The sequence below is a fragment of the Aspergillus glaucus genome (assembly GCF_001890805.1).
Source record: "Aspergillus glaucus CBS 516.65 unplaced genomic scaffold ASPGLscaffold_1, whole genome shotgun sequence".
Taxonomy (NCBI): Eukaryota; Fungi; Ascomycota; class Eurotiomycetes; order Eurotiales; family Aspergillaceae; genus Aspergillus; species Aspergillus glaucus.
The window spans coordinates 85,166-102,003 of record NW_019170453.1 but is presented as its reverse complement, the minus strand read 5'-3'; the positions used below and the strand labels follow the sequence as shown (position 1 = coordinate 102,003).

The 16,838-nt window shown below is 49.7% G+C and overlaps 8 protein-coding genes across 8 annotated transcripts; 5 read left to right on the top strand and 3 right to left on the bottom strand.

Moving 5' to 3' along the window:
* Positions 1-22: 22 nt before the first annotated feature.
* Positions 23-2,300, top strand: ASPGLDRAFT_185773 (Zn(II)2Cys6 transcription factor domain-containing protein). Its single transcript, XM_022543041.1, has 3 exons — positions 23-151; positions 259-619; positions 684-2,300. Exons 2-3 carry the CDS (start codon positions 488-490, stop codon positions 2,106-2,108), a joined length of 1,557 nt encoding a protein of 518 aa, XP_022405642.1. The 5' UTR covers positions 23-151; positions 259-487; the 3' UTR covers positions 2,109-2,300.
* Positions 2,301-3,561: 1,261 nt separating this feature from the next.
* Positions 3,562-4,751, bottom strand: ASPGLDRAFT_185768 (uncharacterized protein). The gene has a single exon (XM_022543040.1). The coding sequence runs from the start codon at positions 4,685-4,687 to the stop codon at positions 3,569-3,571; it is 1,119 nt and encodes a 372-aa protein (XP_022405641.1). The 5' UTR covers positions 4,688-4,751; the 3' UTR covers positions 3,562-3,568.
* Positions 4,752-4,862: 111 nt separating this feature from the next.
* ASPGLDRAFT_70820 (alpha/beta hydrolase) lies at positions 4,863-6,193 on the top strand. Its single transcript, XM_022549516.1, has one exon. The coding sequence runs from the start codon at positions 4,869-4,871 to the stop codon at positions 5,880-5,882; it is 1,014 nt and encodes a 337-aa protein (XP_022405640.1). The 5' UTR covers positions 4,863-4,868; the 3' UTR covers positions 5,883-6,193.
* Positions 6,194-7,470: 1,277 nt separating this feature from the next.
* ASPGLDRAFT_40881 (zinc-binding alcohol dehydrogenase family protein) lies at positions 7,471-8,570 on the top strand. Its single transcript, XM_022545290.1, has one exon. It carries the CDS (start codon positions 7,488-7,490, stop codon positions 8,526-8,528), a length of 1,041 nt encoding a protein of 346 aa, XP_022405639.1. The 5' UTR covers positions 7,471-7,487; the 3' UTR covers positions 8,529-8,570.
* A 590-nt stretch (positions 8,571-9,160) lies between these two features.
* ASPGLDRAFT_114955 (putative short-chain dehydrogenase/oxidoreductase) lies at positions 9,161-10,035 on the top strand (the record flags this gene model as incomplete). The annotated part of the gene is made up of 2 exons (XM_022539648.1): positions 9,161-9,358; positions 9,427-10,035. 2 exons carry the CDS (start codon positions 9,161-9,163, stop codon positions 10,033-10,035), a joined length of 807 nt encoding a protein of 268 aa, XP_022405638.1.
* Positions 10,036-10,125: 90 nt separating this feature from the next.
* ASPGLDRAFT_115718 (Zn(II)2Cys6 transcription factor domain-containing protein) lies at positions 10,126-11,127 on the bottom strand (the record flags this gene model as incomplete). The annotated part of the gene is made up of 1 exon (XM_022539710.1): positions 10,126-11,127. The coding sequence occupies one exon, from the start codon at positions 11,125-11,127 to the stop codon at positions 10,126-10,128; it is 1,002 nt and encodes a 333-aa protein (XP_022405637.1).
* A 2,298-nt stretch (positions 11,128-13,425) lies between these two features.
* On the top strand, positions 13,426-14,481 carry ASPGLDRAFT_40875 (uncharacterized protein). Its single transcript, XM_022545289.1, has 2 exons — positions 13,426-13,588; positions 13,651-14,481. The coding sequence occupies exons 1-2, from the start codon at positions 13,542-13,544 to the stop codon at positions 14,432-14,434; spliced, it is 831 nt and encodes a 276-aa protein (XP_022405636.1). The 5' UTR covers positions 13,426-13,541; the 3' UTR covers positions 14,435-14,481.
* Positions 14,482-14,495: 14 nt separating this feature from the next.
* On the bottom strand, positions 14,496-16,399 carry ASPGLDRAFT_115812 (uncharacterized protein; the record flags this gene model as incomplete). Its single annotated transcript, XM_022539716.1, has 2 exons — positions 14,496-15,730; positions 15,778-16,399. The coding sequence occupies 2 exons, from the start codon at positions 16,397-16,399 to the stop codon at positions 14,496-14,498; spliced, it is 1,857 nt and encodes a 618-aa protein (XP_022405635.1).
* Positions 16,400-16,838: the final 439 nt, after the last annotated feature.

Sequence of the window (16,838 nt, the reverse complement as noted above, 5' to 3'; positions counted from 1 at the left end):
GGGACATCCGTAGGAGCCCACTGTGGAATTGGTAGTCGTCCCAACAAACACGAGTACGAACTCAGCCGCATGGGCAAGCAACACAGTCTAAGATAAGAGAAGTCCGAACTACTGTAGTTCACGTCTAGTGGACCCAAAATTAGGCTACATAGTAAGTTAACTACATATTGCCAATTTGTCAACCTTGGAACTCTTCAAGTTTGCTATCTTTCTGTCCTTTCCAAAACATTACACTCCGATCTTATGAATGATTTTCAGCAGGTATGTCTTCTGCCTCAGGCCCCTAGAGCCCTCAACTTGTTGTGTGGTTGGATGACGGGAATTGGAACCTTTTGGTACATACGTCTCTGGTTGCTGTCGGCTGCCCTACAACCAGAGTCCTTCGCCGTATTTTACTAGCCTACTGTAGCTTACAGTAGGCTGGACCCTGCCTTACACAGTTGCCAATCATGGTGGATATTCTCTTTTACCTTCAGAAACTCGAACAATGGACGAACACACGGCAGACTCAGTGGTTTCTGACACCGCTGCGGACAATCAACGTCTTCTGAAAAGACATCGCGCCCGCCACACCAAGTCTCGCAATGGCTGCTATCCTTGCAAATTCCGAAGGGTCAAAGTATGTTCATTAAGTCATAGTCCTTCTGATTCCCGATTGCAGACCAGATACTAATCTCTCAAAGTGTGATGAACTTCAACCCGCCTGCGGCACATGTTCTTCCAGAGGCGAACCCTGCTCTTACCCCCGCCCATGCATCCCCTTGAAGAAACCCCCCAGACCTAGAAGAGAAGAGACAGGGAACAACAATAGATCTCTATTACCGGATTATTTTGCGCCCTCGGATGGAGGTTCGCCGCTTGGTTTGATTCAGCCATTGGGAATAAACGCGACATTACCAGCGCTTTTCTCGAGCCAGTCTAACCATGGGCATGGGGCCCTGGCCATGAATGATTTGAAGCTCCTTCAATTTTTTCATTTGTACACCGCGAAACAAATGTCATTACACCCAAGGAGAGCCATGGCCTGGCAGCAGATCATCCCTGAATTTGGGAGCAAAAATCAGTATCTGATGCATCTGCTCCTGGCACTGGGGGGCATCCACATGATTACACAGCAGGCTGAGGCCAACAGGACTGGGGGATTTGAAGACTCAGATACAGTGGACTTAGCAGTCATTGTGGAACATCATCAAAGAGGACTGAAAGGCTTCAGAGAAGAGGTGTCTTGCATCTCTCCCTCCAATGCTGAACTTGTTTTTACAGGTTCTTTGCTGCTTGTTGGGTTTGCCTTTGCATCTCTTAAGATTCAGGAGCTCAATTCACTTACTGAGACTCCTGAAGAGATTAACAGTGCCATGGAAAATCCCTCTTCAACAAATGACATCTTACATCTCAACTGGTTATATCTCAACCGAGGGGTATCATCTGTGATAAAGGATCAATGGCATGTGTTAAAAGCCAGCCGGCTCCAGCAGATGGTGGTATTTTCACATGGTGATGAGTTTTGGAAGGATTTACCATTCAATGCACCATCATCTCGACTTTCTCATTGCTCACCCCGCCTATTCAAATTTGCCGAAGGTGCCAGCCAAGCAGTCGCCAACATAAGGGCTTCTTTGAATGTGCCTGAACCTGCTAAGGATGACTTATCCAGCTGCTCGGGTACGCTGACATCCCAGCCTTCACCGTCCATGACTCTAGACTGGGTTGTGGACGCGCAGTCTGGGGCCATGGACGTCCTGGATACAGTGTATTCACGCATTCTCTCTGTATTGCGGTGTGCAGCAACAGAGAAACCTGCTGACATGGAGATCCAGTTGGATTTTGAAGAGGCTGCAATTTTGTCCTGGCCAGTCCTGCTTCCAAGTCCATTCTTGGCGTCGCTTGAGAGAAGCGAACATAACTGCCTTCATGGACACTCACTTGTCATCCTTGCTCATTTCTATTTGGTAAATACTCTAGTTGATACTTGGTTTCTGAGGGGCTCCTTTGAAAGCGGGATATTCAAAATCAATGCGCTTATTGGTACCCTGAATGAGAGCCAGCTGTCAACATTCATGCTATGGCCCAATGAGGTCATGAATTTGCCACAGACCTGTACTCCTTAAATAACATATTTACGACCAGTGAAGTACCTACTGGCACCACTTGGACGACCCTGGGCCGTGATGGCTAGTTTGAATAGAGACTGTTGAAGATCCCCTCATTAGATCACTTGCTAGATCACTTGCTTCGTAGTCCCTAGTATAGATCTTCTTCCAGTTCATCACTTACATCAACAATACAAATCACGCTGAGACACACTTCAGTATCCATACAGTTCATCTCCATTACCATGATTGCTAGTAATCTCGAACAGAGACTGCCAAGGGAAATGGGCGCCTAGAAACTATTCAGTCTCGTCGATAGAAAACAGTAAAGAAGGACTGCATTAAATGCTGATTGTCACGGGCTCGGAGTAGTAGAAGACAATAACGAACTGAATTCCTATCTTGACTATTGTAGCCATCAACGAGAATATCGAATCTGGGGAGGAAAAAAGGAGAGGAAATCTATCTGGCGAGTACAGTCACTGCAGGCCAATAAAACTTTAGGTCTCGGAGTCTGGTGTGACGTGTTCTACAGCCTGAAGCAGCGCAGGCACTCCATTAGTAGTCAAAAAAGGGATCTCAGTACATTTGGAGAAGTTCATATTGGCTAGTCCACTTGCTATGGGGAAATGACCCAGTCAGTCCCCGCACACCAATCTGCACCTAGCGTAGGACAGGGAAGGAAAGGAACGGAATAGCACTGAAATAAAATCGCGTCCGGTCAATCATCCAGTGTGATGGGCTCGGCTAGTAGTATACGGAAAACGACTCTAAACTAAACTAGGTAGCATTCAACGAGAATATCAACTATCGAGAAGGAAAGAAAAGAGAAACAGGATGGCGAGTAGAAGGGATCTTTATACCCTAGCCACCTGCTCGCTTAGCAGTTAAACAAACGGAAGAGTGTAGTACAGACGACTAGTGCAAAAGGTGCCAAGACGGTAGCTGACGATAGTATGTCAAACGGACAAACAGTCAACGGCAAGCGGCAGCGCCGGGGCGTTAGCGCAGGATTGCGATTTGGGGGCGATGGTTGTTATTTGGGATGCTGTTATTCCGGTGTCGCAGCCCGTGGTGAGGGTTGGGAGGGCGATGGATAGAGGGGAGAGGGAGAGGACGAGGAGGGTATTGGGGATGTGTATTTTGATTTGGCTGGTGGTTGGTTGGTAAGTTGGGCGTCAAAAATAGTGGTGTAGTGGTGTTAAGGATAGTGGTGTAAAGATAGGTCTATGGAGAGACCGAAGGAAAGAAAGAGATGCCGGATGGAACGGAAAACAGAGAAAATAGACCGAGGAATGGGACCGCCACTGGTTCTCACACTGTGACTGCAGTTCCCGGGCTGGTTTACCATAGGCTTTCTCGGGCTTTTCCCATATCATCTTCCATGAGCCATTCAATGCTGTATTCGATGCTCTTCAACCCAACAATGTATTCAATCTCTATCTTTAAGGGACCTGCTATGTAGGATGGTGAATTAGTTATATAATCTCAGTCTGAAGAGCCGACGCTGCTGGGGGTGCGTGATTGTCGAGCAAACATTTCCGCTTATCTGAACAATAGCTTTTCGCAACATTCCCCGATGTCGAGCCAAGTATCGGCCGTTTTCTCAACCAAGTCACCTCCTCAAAATCAACCATAACGGGACGGCGAGCACTGTCATCCCACAGTATGTTTCGCCACTCACTATCGCCGTGGACAACCACATAAGACCGAAGGACCTTCAGGAGCCTATCGCGCTCTTTTTTGAATAAGGAAACATTTCCTTTATTGATGATGTTTTGCATACGAATCCCAGACCAGCTGAGGATCATCATATGAGACATGAGCTCACCGTGATACCAATACGAAATGCGCGGTCTGAAGTCTCCAAGACAGACAGGAATATGGTACCCTTGCAAAGGCCGGAGGTGGCGGTAGGTGTCAATCTCTCTTTGAAGAAAGCGTTGTTTTTGCACGGTGGTAGCCTCAATGACGACAGTGTACCCGTGAGACAGCAAGGTGGCTTTTAATAAGAAACCTGTTCGACCACGTATGTGTAGTTGCTCGAAGCCCTCTCTTCGATCCTGGGTGAGTTGCGCATGTAGTCTGTATATAAGCTCCATTGGACTGAGTGAATGTCTTTCAGAGCCATGTTCGTGGACGTTTGGGCATTTCCGGTCTAAACAACTTCTAATAAGCAACCCGCGGACGCATTCTATAGTGCAATACTGTCTCGTGTTCTTCACACTCTTAGAGCTTTTTGAGTTAAATGTAGCTTCTTGACTATTGCCGCGACCCGGTTGGGCTCGTCTTCTGTTCCTCCCATGGCCCTGTGTGCTGTGTACTGGTGCTGCAGGCGATGGGGAGGGTAAGTCGCCATCGCTCCCACTACTTTCTCCTGAGGTCTCTTCTGGCGTCGTTCGATCAGGTTGGCAACTATTTCGAGAACGAGTATTGTAAGGAGACCGGTTGACAGGCTTCCAAGACAACGACTTGTATTCGGAGGAAGGAGGCTCTTTCCGGACTGATGGAGGAATGTCCCGGAGAATGTCAAGGTATTCTACCTTCCATGTGACGCCAGACTGATTCCGACAGGTAAGAGATGTATCACATGACATTTTTGAATACAATGTCTAAATCCAAATTCATATCAAAATTGAAACTTGATTCATTCCCGCGGTGCTGACCTGAAAGCGGGGTGAATATGGATATCCCTGTAATAGCCGAGGAAGCTAACTAGTTATATAATCCGCTTACTCTAACTACATCCTGAATCCCTTAACGTAACAAATGACCATAATGGACTCCCTTATTGCTCAAGCCAGCGACTACTCACGATTCAACGACTTCAAAATCCTCACAACCACGTACAAAGTAGTCTATAACCACGAAATCACGGTTGACATTCTCTACCCCAAGCACCTTCACGATTCGTCTCACCAGCATCTACGCGCTACTCCTCGCCCAGTGCTTCTCCGCTACCATGGTGGAGGTCTTATCTGCGGCCACAGCCTCTTCCCCCCGTTCTTCAATAAGTGGTATCTCGAGCTTGCACAGGAACATTCGGCCATGATTGTCTCTCCAAATTATCGGCTTATGCCCGAGTCTTCCATCCTTGAGATTTTGGAGGATGTGGAGGATCACTGGGATTGGATGCATGCATGGCTCCCGACGTTCTTGGAAAATGAGACTAGTGGAGAGATAAAGGCAGAACTTGGTCGGATTCTGGCTGTTGGTGATAGTGCAGGTGGCTATCTGAGCCTGCAAATGGGTCTAAGCCATCCGACTGAGATCCGGGCGGTTAACGCAGTCTATCCCATGACGAATCCCAAAGTACCGTGCTTCACTGCTGAGCAGCTAAGGCCGGTATTTAACATCACGACGCCTCCCAAGGACGCATTGGACCGTCACTTGTCAGATCTCAAGGAACAAGAAGCACTCTCCGAAACCCCAATTGTCAAATCCGCCGAATCCAGTCCTGATAGACTGACATTGAACTTTTCCATCTGTCAACACGGACAAATGGGTCGATTGCTGCCATACGATACAATTACGCCATATCCGCTGGAGCGACTGGATGCTGGGGCGAGATTTCCTCGAGGTGGGGTGGTGGTGCTTCACGGGCGAGATGATACTGTTGCTCCTATTGAGCAGAGTTATTCATTGAAGGATAAGGTGGAAGACGTCGATCCTACTTCAAACTTTCGTCTAGTCGTGCGGGATGGTGAGCATGGTTTTGATCATTCGGCCGAACTACATGATGCCTGGCTGTGGGCTGCGATTCAGGATATTGTAAAGACTTGGCTTGACTGAGTCGATTGGGCTAATATTTTCTGAAGGCTCACTGTGACCAACTACTCGTTTCAATTGATGTTAGAAGGTGACCGTAGCCCGGTATTATTTACCACCATGGACGCAAATTAGGATCACGGCGTACATAGTTGGAGATAGTACAGAAGATGTATTCATTGAGATTTTGGTCCATGATATCAAAGATTGATACACCATTGCTGAGCTGGGAGAATGGCCCGTGAAAAAGCTCATGAAATTCTCTGCTCATGCCTTCCCGTACGTGAGGAGATTGTCGGTAGCAGCCGGTGCATAAGACTATATTCGTTCAGTAAAATCTGCATTGTAACTTGGTCGGCTTCATCCGACACTACCTGGCTTTCTATCATAGCTGAGCCCTCTGAGTGCTTCAGGTCGCAGACGTTCGTTTATTCGGTTCGGTTGTATGAGACTGGGTACGGGCTGTTCACATCTCTGCGGTTGAACGCCATACTTAATAGACTGTTACCGTTAAATAAACGGTATAGAGAATACTAGAAGACGTAAGCTCTGTTAAAATGAGTTGCACATGCTTGACCATTCTCAGTCAGTTCGGCTTGGATCCAGCCGTTGCAAAAGCACTGGCAAAAGGCGGTCCAAGTATGGAAGCATAAACAATTGCCCTTAAATCTCCGAGCGTGGAGTAATGCTTGCCTTCATGGTCGGTGATGCAGGGGTCCACGGTAAACTCGTTGATACTTTGGCCATCCTCAAGCATTCCAGTAGACACAAATTATCGCAGAAGCCCTGAGAACTTCCTTTTAAATCGAAGGTCTCCAAAATAGCTTGACAGGATAATGAGAACCGTCTGGTCTTTTTGTTTCACGCACTAAGTGTTACTAATATCTCTGTAAGAGCTTAGCCAGCTCTAGTGAGGTTAAAAAGAACGCCTCCCCTAATCATCTCCCAGGACCCCCTCATCTGACACGGCTAGGCTCACAGGAATCTCCCGCAGGCGCTATTCCAACCCATCTCCATTCATCATGTAGTTGGAATGGCCGCAGAGCTTAGCGGCTATGGTCATAGTGGCAGCCGTGTGGTGACGGCAGCAGCAGGTGATGTCAAGCAGCCGCTGGAGGTGGTTTCATCGTACTCAGATCATGTCCCGACCTCCTCTGGCAATCTCCGTAATGTGGGCTGGCGCGTGCAGGGCCCGAGGGGTGCTGGCCTGCAGATCTGTGTTTGGCCTGGCCGGTACCAGTACACAGCGAGCACCATGGGATCAGACGAGCGAAAAGCGGTGGGTAGTCTGAAAGTTTTCAAAACAGACTGGACAAGAGCGATAATGAAGGTCTATTCTGCGATAGAGTGACTAACTCCATTAGTATCTACTCCATTGAACTTGACAATGACATCATCCAGTGTATAGATTAAACTCTATGCACTATTCCCCATATGGCTTAGTCTCCGCCGTGTCTGGGGTGGACCCGCTCAGAGATCCACTCCGATTTGTCAGATCTTTCGTCATGCTTCCGTAGCCTTCCTCGGTCGATATCGTTCTACATAAAAACCCTACATCTGTATCTCACGTACCCCCTGTACATACTATACTAAACGGTTCTACCCTCATACTTCACCATAACCGCCACAATGTCTCAAAAAGTCATCGCAGTCACCGCCCCCAAACAAGCCACCCTCACAAACCGCCCCCTCCCCACCCTCCGCGACGACTACATCCTCGTGAAAACCGTCAGTGTCGCCATTAACCCCACTGATTGGAAGCACGTCGAGTACCTTGCTCCCCCCGGTGTCCTCGTCGGCTGCGACTACTCCGGTGTCGTCGAGGAGGTCGGCAAGGACGTCAAGAAGCCGTTCAAGAAGGGCGATCGGATCTGCGGATTCGCGCATGGATCCAATGCCGTGCAGGCTGAGGATGGGACCTTTGCCGAATACATCGTTGTCAAGGGCGATGTGCAGTTCCATGTCCCTGATTATATGAGCTTCCAGGAAGCCGCGACGCTGGGTGTCGGTGTGAACACTGTCGCGCAGGCATTGTACCAGTCTCTACAATTGGCGCTTCCCACGGATCCCGTTAAGGAGAAGACCCCCATCCTGATCTACGGTGGTTCCACGGCAACCGGTACCCTGGCGATCCAATTCGCCAAATTATCCGGCTACACAGTCCTGACAACCTGTTCCCCCCGCAACTTCGACCTCGTCAAGAGTCTCGGCGCAGACGCCGTGTACGACTACAACGACCCCAACTCCGCCTCCAAGATCCGCGAAGACACCAACAACAACCTCAAACTCGTCTTCGACACCATCTCCCTCGAAGACTCGGCCAAGTTCTCCGACAACGCCCTCTCCACTGAAGGCGGCGACTACAGCGCGCTTCTGGTCGTCGGCATCGAGCGCGAGAACGTCAAGGACCGGTGGACTCTGGCGTACTCTATTATCGGCGAGGCGTTTGATTTCGGTGAGGCCAAGTTCCCGGCTAAGCCTGAGGATAGGGCATTTATTGAGGGCTTCTTGCCGGTTGCTGAGAAGGTGTTAAATGAGAAGAAGATTAAGGTTCATCCGGTTAAGGTGTTGCCGGATGGGTTGAAGGGGGTGTTGCAGGGTTTGCAGGATATGAAGGAGGGCAAGGTTAGTGGGAAGAAGCTTGTGTATAATGTTTCGGAGACTCCGTAAATAGGCTATCGTATATAATATTTCAATTCATGTACATTCACATTGATCTTCCTAGTTGGAATATTCTACGTAGCCGTCAGATTCAAGTGCTTCATTTCCAGCCATTCCAATATGCCAATAGATTACTCCTGTCACTGTCTTATTTCCTGTCCTTCAGCTGTGAGCGTAGCCAGCAACAGGCAACTTCCTGTGCATGCTAGAATAGTGCATAACTACACCGGACCGTATTCTCTGTCCCGAAAACCTCCTCACAATTCACATTCGGACAATCAGACATTCTACGTCCCGAGATACCCTCGATTACTAATCACCATTTATAATCACCTCGAATATTCCATCATAATTTTTCTATCCCCATATGTGTACCGAGATACGGTCCATCGAAGTCTGATCTAAAAACTACATACATACGTACATATCAAGACCCACCAAAGTCCGCAGCGGAGTCTAATCCCAATGTGGAATAGTCTGGGCTTGTTCGGAATCGGCACATGGCGACCGACGTAAATGTTATAGATGCATTCTTGGGCTATAAATTCGCATGTCTATCCCTATCTTTTGATTCAATTCTCCCAGTAGCCATTTTTCATTCAATTATAAGGTCCAACTCCAAGTAACGAGAACAGCGCGAAATGTCCTTCCCCTACAAGAAAGTCCTCGTTATCGGCGCCACCTCTGGCATCGGCAAGGCTATTGCCGAGAGACTTGTTAAGAATGACATTTCGATTGTGATTACCGGACGCCGGAAGGAGAATCTGGATGACTTTGTGGCCATGCATGGCAGTGACAAGGTCCAGACGGAGGTCTTTGATGTGTTGAAGTTGGACGATGTATGTCTCTCCATTTCCAATTCAGTACGAACGAAGAAAAAGATCCCAGCTAACAAGCTTGGTCATAGATCCCCCAATTCGCCTCAGAAATCCTCTCCTCAAACCCCGATCTCGACTGCATCTTCGTCAACGCTGGTATCCAACGCGCCTTCAACTTCGCCGACCCCGCCTCCGTCGACGTCGACATTTTCGACACCGAGCTCCTCACCAACTATACCGCCGCAGTCCGTCTAACAAAAGCCTTCCTCCCGCATCTCCAGAAACAACCAATCAAGACAGCGCTTATCTACACAACCTCGCAGATAGCGCTGGTCCCCATGATGCGCGCGCCCGGGTACGGTGCGTCGAAGGCCGCGCTGCACCATTTCATTCTTGCCCTGCGCACGCAGTTGAAGGATGGCCCCGGAGATATCAAGGTGGTTGAGGTGTATCCGCCTGCTGTGCAGACGGAGTTGCATGATACTAAGCATCAGCCGGATTTGAAGAATGGGCATTTGATTGGGATGCCGTTGGAGGAGTTTGCGGATGAGACGTGGGGTAGTCTGGTGAAAGGAGAGGAGCAAATTGCGGTTGGTTCGGCGAGGGAGATTTTTGATGCGTTTGAGCCGAAGAGACAGTTCGTTTATGGGAATTTGACGGCGGGGTTGACGGAGTTGCTTAAGCAGTTTTTGCGGTGATTTGAGCGCAGTGCAGGTCATATGCATTCTATAGATTAGTTGAATATATTGTTCGTTATCTTCATTAGTAACCCATGCCAAAAAATGGCTTCAAAGAGATATCTCTCTGTAGCCCTGCACCGGCGGAAACGCAACCATCTTCGCCGGCAACCCCCTACACGCCGCAAGAATCAAACTCCCAAAGAACGAAATCCCATGAACCCTTCCCCCCTCCAACATATCCGAGTACTCCCGTAGCGAAACCATCGCCACAGGTGCATGTCTCGCCTTTTCTTCCCACTCGCTATCAGCCGGTTCATCCCACAAGGATGTCCGGACGTCGAACGGCAACGCGTCCACGAACGGTGTGCGGACGGAAAAGCTCCTTTTTCCGAATGAGTATGCGCTGCAGAGCATGTATGCAATGATGATTGTGCGCCGGACACTCTCTGCGAAAAGCCATGCTCGTCGCGCACTCATTGCATGCGGGAGTTGGATGGGTGCTTGGTGCCATAGCTTCAAGGCCATATTGGTTAGCATGGTGCTTGTTGCTTCGCAGTATTGGCTGTTCTCGTGGTCATCAAAAGACAGTATGCAGTGCGCGAGAATTAATGCCTGCACGCAGAAGAGAAGCTCCTCGAATGAAGAGGTGCGGGTAGCGTGGCGGTGAATCTGAACCGCCTTCTGCCGCAAAATACCAAACAGCCGCGGCGAATAAACCTCACTCTCATACGACTTGCAAAGCGTATGAATCTCCTGAATTGGACCCGAATGCGACGAACTCCTGTATAAATCAGGATGAATAAACAGCGTCTTCATCTGCTGCGCGAAAGTCACCGGAAACGTCCGTATGCCGTCCACCAAGAACCGAATGATGGCCCCATCAAACGTCTTGATGATCTCCAAATGCAATGGCGGATTTATCGAGCTAGTTTCTTTAACGCTTGCTGGGGGTCCATTTGACCGCTTTCCCACTGCCCATGGCGTGTTGATGTATTCGCAGGGGGTTCCTTTCGCCGCGCATCGGGTGCATTGTGGTAGACGCTGGTCGCAGCGGCGCTTGAGCTTTGCGCATGCTTGGCATGATCTGCGAAGGCTGATCTGGGATGACATTGTCTGTCATGTATTATTTGTTGGGTTGGTAGAGAAGTGCGTCGTGGAACCTCCGTGGAAACTCCGTCGAAGCGGCTAACTAACTAACTAGTGGCGATAGCCGATAACGTAATTCACCGAGACTACTCCGATCTATAGCACGGCAATTCAATTCTGTAGCTGTAATGGGCTACTATTCTATGGGCACTCAATTCTCCTAGTAAAGTCTGGCTAAACTATAGAGACATCGTGTGGTTTCCAGTGAACTGCACAAATAAAGCAAAAAGCAAGATCTATGTATAAAAATCCTTTCCCATTAACTTGGCAGCCACATCTTTATCATGCCCAAACACAAGCAGTATACTTAGTGCGGGCGAAGATAGCGGTTATGGGGCGCCCCATTTCTGTAGCCCTGATATTTAGCAGAGTTCCGATGTGTGTGTCTATCGTATATCTCGCACTTACTACTTTCAGATCCCCAGCACATCCCGTCTCAAACAGTATGAGACCCACACCCGGGTACTCAATGAGAGCAGCGAATAGCAAGGTAAGCGTTGATAACATCCAAGGTAATGTGGTTTACTCCCGCATGATCGGCAAGTAGTGCTAATGTGTCTTCGCAGTTAAAGTGGAATGGCATTGCTTTTTGCACATGAGACGTCCTCCTATTTTCTAGGGCAAGTCGGACCATACATGATCGTTTGTAAAGTGTACGCTTCTCTTATTTTCTTGGAAATTCTGATCTAATGATTATAAGAGCATACAAGGGTGTTCTTTTTCTTCATAGCAAAGCCAATTGAAATGGAGATGTGCTGCTTATCGTGGCCTGCAGCAACCCCGCATCACCAGAGCTGAAAAATCCACTATGCAAATGCATGAGAACGCAAACCATCCTCCTAAATTATCCTCCTGATGCAATCTAAAAGTACAGATGGCAACGGCTACAGGCACATCTCTAGTAACGCGCACCCAAAACGGCACTCCGGTCACCAACTCCCGGCTCTTATCAGGCGTTGGTGCATCGCTCACAATTCTACAGATGGTAATCATGTTTCCCATGTTGAAATTTGAGTATGGTGAATGGCATAGTGCAACTCTTCGACGACAATGCATTCAGAGACGGAAGCGTCTTGGGATGCGACTTCGTCGATACCGTGGTCCAACTCGGTCCTGACGTCTCTAATTTGAAGAACGGGGATGTCGTAGCCGGTTTTATATAGAGGTAGTCATTCTTCCCCGTTGCATTATATTCCGCCGATGTTGGCGCACTATAGGCGAAATCAAATGTCTCGGGGCATACGACGAATACGGCGAATACACCCTGGCAGACGAAAATATCTGCTTCAAACTGCCGAGCGGCATCACTCTCGAACAAGCAGTCACCATGCCTCTAACTGCGACGACTCTATTGCTAGCCTGATTCTCTAGCAGATGTCTGAGCATCGACGAGACTTGGGGTTCAGAAACTACGGTTATGAGCTGAAGCAGTAGCTGTACGTTCGCCTCACAGCATACAGACAAACCGATAAGCTAACAAACACAGCAAGCGTGGCCCAATGCGCCATCCAACTCGCCCAACTTCACTTCCTGCACATAACAAACACTTCAATCTCGTCCGCTCCCTACCCACCAACGAAGTCCTCAGGTCGTCGCTAAGATTGGACAGCTCGCTCCAGACCTTCGGTACTTCTTCGACACTAACAGCTCACCGGAGTCGTCGACGATCTCATCGCGGAGTGTCCGCGACGAGAGTGGAATGCGTTGCACTGTTCGACCAGGGAAAAGGAATACGGAGAGACCACTGTAACAGATGTGTTGGTGTGAGCTGCGTTTTTGGAAGAGCATAGGTATAAGGCGTTTTATTGGTCGGTAAGCTGTCTTTCGTATTCATCCGATGCAGTGCAAGGCGATGCTAAATAAGGTAACCAGGCATCACTCCGCGCAAAACTCTTCACCCACCTCCTACACCTCCCACACCTACCCAAACAACTCAACTCCGACCGAAACCCCTACCCGGACTCAATAGCGCAGCCCATGGGTTTCAGATCTAATCTATCCGCGTATAAAGCAGTCCATCGTATCTGACCCTAAGAAAAAAAAGGTAAACGAACCCACTCGTACTCGTATAGCCGAACCACGGAACAAAAGATGGTTAAAAAAAATACGAAGGAAAAGCCAATCTTATCAATAGTGTGGCTATGAATAGAAACGGGTTATTTAACAGGAGGAAAAACGCCGTTTGCTCCACTTTTTACCCTTAAGGCTATTGCGGCGTACGAATACGGGCTGACAGGACGGCGCAGGGCTGAGGGTTGATCTATATAGTCTGCCCCTCCCGGTCTCCCTTTTTTATCTTTGTTGCTCTGTTGGAATTATCATTTAGAGAGCAGTGTACAATATCCCGTATACCGGACGTACATTGGAACACTACCAAAATGCTATCAACATCATCAAGCCTCTACAGCTCAGGGAGCAGTACCCAGTAAGCCAAACCCCTCCCCCTAATTCAGAGAACAAAGAAAAAGATCTAACAAACAAACATAGTTCCTCAAACATCTCCACAACAACCTCCACAACCTCCCACCAACAACAGCAAAATCAGCAACCACCAAAACAAACCTTCCCAATCGCCTACCCCCCACCCCAAAAGGCCCCCACCTGCTTCCGCCGCTTCACACCAAACCTCCTCCTTCAAATCCAACAACTCTCAACAACATCAAATAAGCGCCGCCACATCCCGATCCTAGAAGTCTGGCAGCCGTCGATATTTAATACGCGCGTTGCGAAAAAGGTGCCCAAGTTGGGGTCTGGGGATGTGTATGTTACGCAGTGTGAGGGGTTTTTGCATTTGAGGTCGAGCTCGGAGGGGCGGACGGATGGGGAGCGGGGGGTGAATGTAAATGCGAATGTGGATGTTGATGATAAAGAGGTTGAGAGGATGGTTGTTGGTGTTGTTGCGCGGAATGCGCAGGATGAAGGAAAGAGGATGGTTTATTTTGAGAATGGAGTTGGGTGGGAGGCTAGTTCGGAGAAGGGGGTTTATCGGGTGTCGTTTCGGGATAGGGTGCTTGAGTGGGAGAAGGATGTGCAAGGGGAGCGGTTTGTGTTGAGGATTGCGGATTCGCGACGGGTGAGGGTTGCGAGGATGAGTAGGACGAGTGTGGAGGTGGGTTCGTGGGGTAGGAGGGTTAGAGAGTATTTGAGGGACGGGCTTATTTCGGAGTTTGGGACTCGAACGAAAGAGGATCTAGATGGGAGGTTATGTACCCTGATACTGACATCGGGGGTTTGGGTTGCCGGTCAGGAAGGCTGGATCAATACATCATAATACGATTGACACAATGATACCAATGAATCGATTCTAGTTTACTATGCTATGCTGGATACATCTAAGCAGACAAGCCCTCTTCAATACCCTTGATCTGCAATGCCAACAACCGCGAATAATACCGACAAAGCGCCAGATTACCACCCATGAACCAGAATCCAGGGTGTCCCGTTCGTCGCCAAACAGTCCTCATTTCACCCTCCTCGTCAAAGCCCCAGATATTACCAATCCGGTCTGCCACCTCGTCGCCGAAGGTAATCCGCGCTTGCGTCCGCATGTTCTGGTACCCCGTCGCGAAGACGATCTCATCCGCTTCTAGCTCTGTGCCATCGGCGAAGCGCAATCCCCGGGGCAGGACCTCGGTGATTTCCTGTCCCTGCTTGATCTTAATCTTGCCGTCCGCGATCATCTGCGACGCCCCAACGTCGATGTAATAACCACCGCCACGCTGGAAGTACTTGAGTAACAGACCCGCGTCGTCAGGGCCGCGGTCGACCTTGAAGCCAGCCTTCTCGAGACCCTCGAGGATAGGCGCGTCGTGTTTATTCTCGAGCTGGGTGATCTTGACCTGTTGCGCTTTGAAGAGGGTGGACGGGAAACTCCAGAGATACAGGTCTGCTTCTTCGGTTTGGGGCCCGCTTTCCTCGTACAGGCCCTTCATAGCGATCTCGCCGAGGGCGTCGGAGGAAATCACGCATGTGGTGCTGCGCTGGACCATGGTGATGTCGTAGCCCTTTTCATAGAAGTCCTGTGCGATGTCGTGGCCTGAGTTGCAGGATCCGATAACCACGGCCTTCTTACCCTTGGACTCTGGGTTTGCGCCGGGGAATTCAGAGCTGTGGCAGAGGCGGTCGCCTTGGAAACTTTCTTGTCCTTTGAAGGTGGGCTGGCTCTTCTTGCCCGAGTGGCCGGTGGCTTGGATGACGTGGCGCGGGTGCAGGGTGCGGGTTTCCACGGTACCGTCTGCCTTTTGGCGTTGGAGGGTGAGGGTCCATTGCTTCGTCTCGTCGCTCCAAGAAGACGAGGTCATGGTGGTGGTTGTCCAGACATTCAGTTCGAGCATTTTCACATAGCATTCGAAGAATTCGGCGAGTTTGTCTTTCGGCGTGAAGACGGGCCAGTGCGCTGGGAAGGGGACGTAGGGCATGTGGTCGTACCAGACTGGATCGTGGAGGACGAGCTGGTAGTATCGTCTGCGCCAGGCGTCGCCGACACTGTCTTCTTTGTCGACGACAAGGGTGTCGACGTTGAGCATTTTGAGTCGGGCGGCTGCTGTTAGGCCAGCTTGGCCGGCGCCTGGTTTCGTTAGCAACTGCTTTCCGAGATACTAGAAGGGAACGTACCAATGATAACGACAGCAGGCTCCTTGTCCTCATAATTCAAATCCGCAGCCCGCCTATCCTTCCAATTCTTACTCTCCTGATGCTGTCCATGCTGCACACCCTTAGGCCGACGCTCATACAAACCCTCCTCATGACCCTTCAACTCCTGCAACGACGTAAAAACGATAAAAATCTTCCACTGCCCATCCTTCTCAACCAACCGCGTAATACCCTGACCCCGTCCGACCTCCGTCGAAACATTCGTGAAGAACTCAATTCCAATCACATCACCAAACGCATCAATCGGTCCGATCTTTGGTGCCCGGTAAGTAGACGAGCGATCGATATCGATCTGAGTAACATTGGAGTCCTGGACGAAATCGGCAATCTTTTCTCTGCCATTGATGGTGCGGAAGTCCCACGACACGCAGAGGTGGTCGCGCCAATAGCCGTCTTCGAGGAAGAGATTGGCGAGGCCTTGGTAGTCCTTCTTGGAGAGGAGTGCGTTGAATTGGTGGAGGATGTCGGAGGCTATTTCGTTTGGGTCAACGGAGAGGGATTGGCTGGTTGCGGGGAATTTGCCCACGGGTACGTTGACGGAGCCGGGCTCGATGCGGTTCCGGGAGGGGATAGTTGTTGCCATTGTGTCAGAGGCTATCACAATGGCGTCGGCACTGTAAAATCGAGATTGTTTGTGAGAGACAAAACAGCGCACTTGTTGGGTATTTAAAGGGCTTATCCCTCGGCACACTTTCCACGTAGCCAGCTGAGCTGAGCTAAAGATCAAATGTGCGACCTCGCCTGAGAGAGGAAGAACTGCACACTCTCCATCCAGTTCCCCGCACTCTCCATCCAGTTCCCCGCACTTTCCGTCATGTCCCAGAGAAGAGACGTTGGATGACCATTATCGGCGCAACGCCGGTCTGCCTAGGTTGAACTTCTTTCTGATTCCATGTCACGACGGAAAAAAGTCCTTATTTGGGTTTTGCTGGAAATGGGAGGTTAGGCGGGCCAGTGTGGCTTGGGTTGTGTCCGGTAGTAGGACATGAAGTGAACGTCAACGGCTCTCGGTCGAGAGCGTT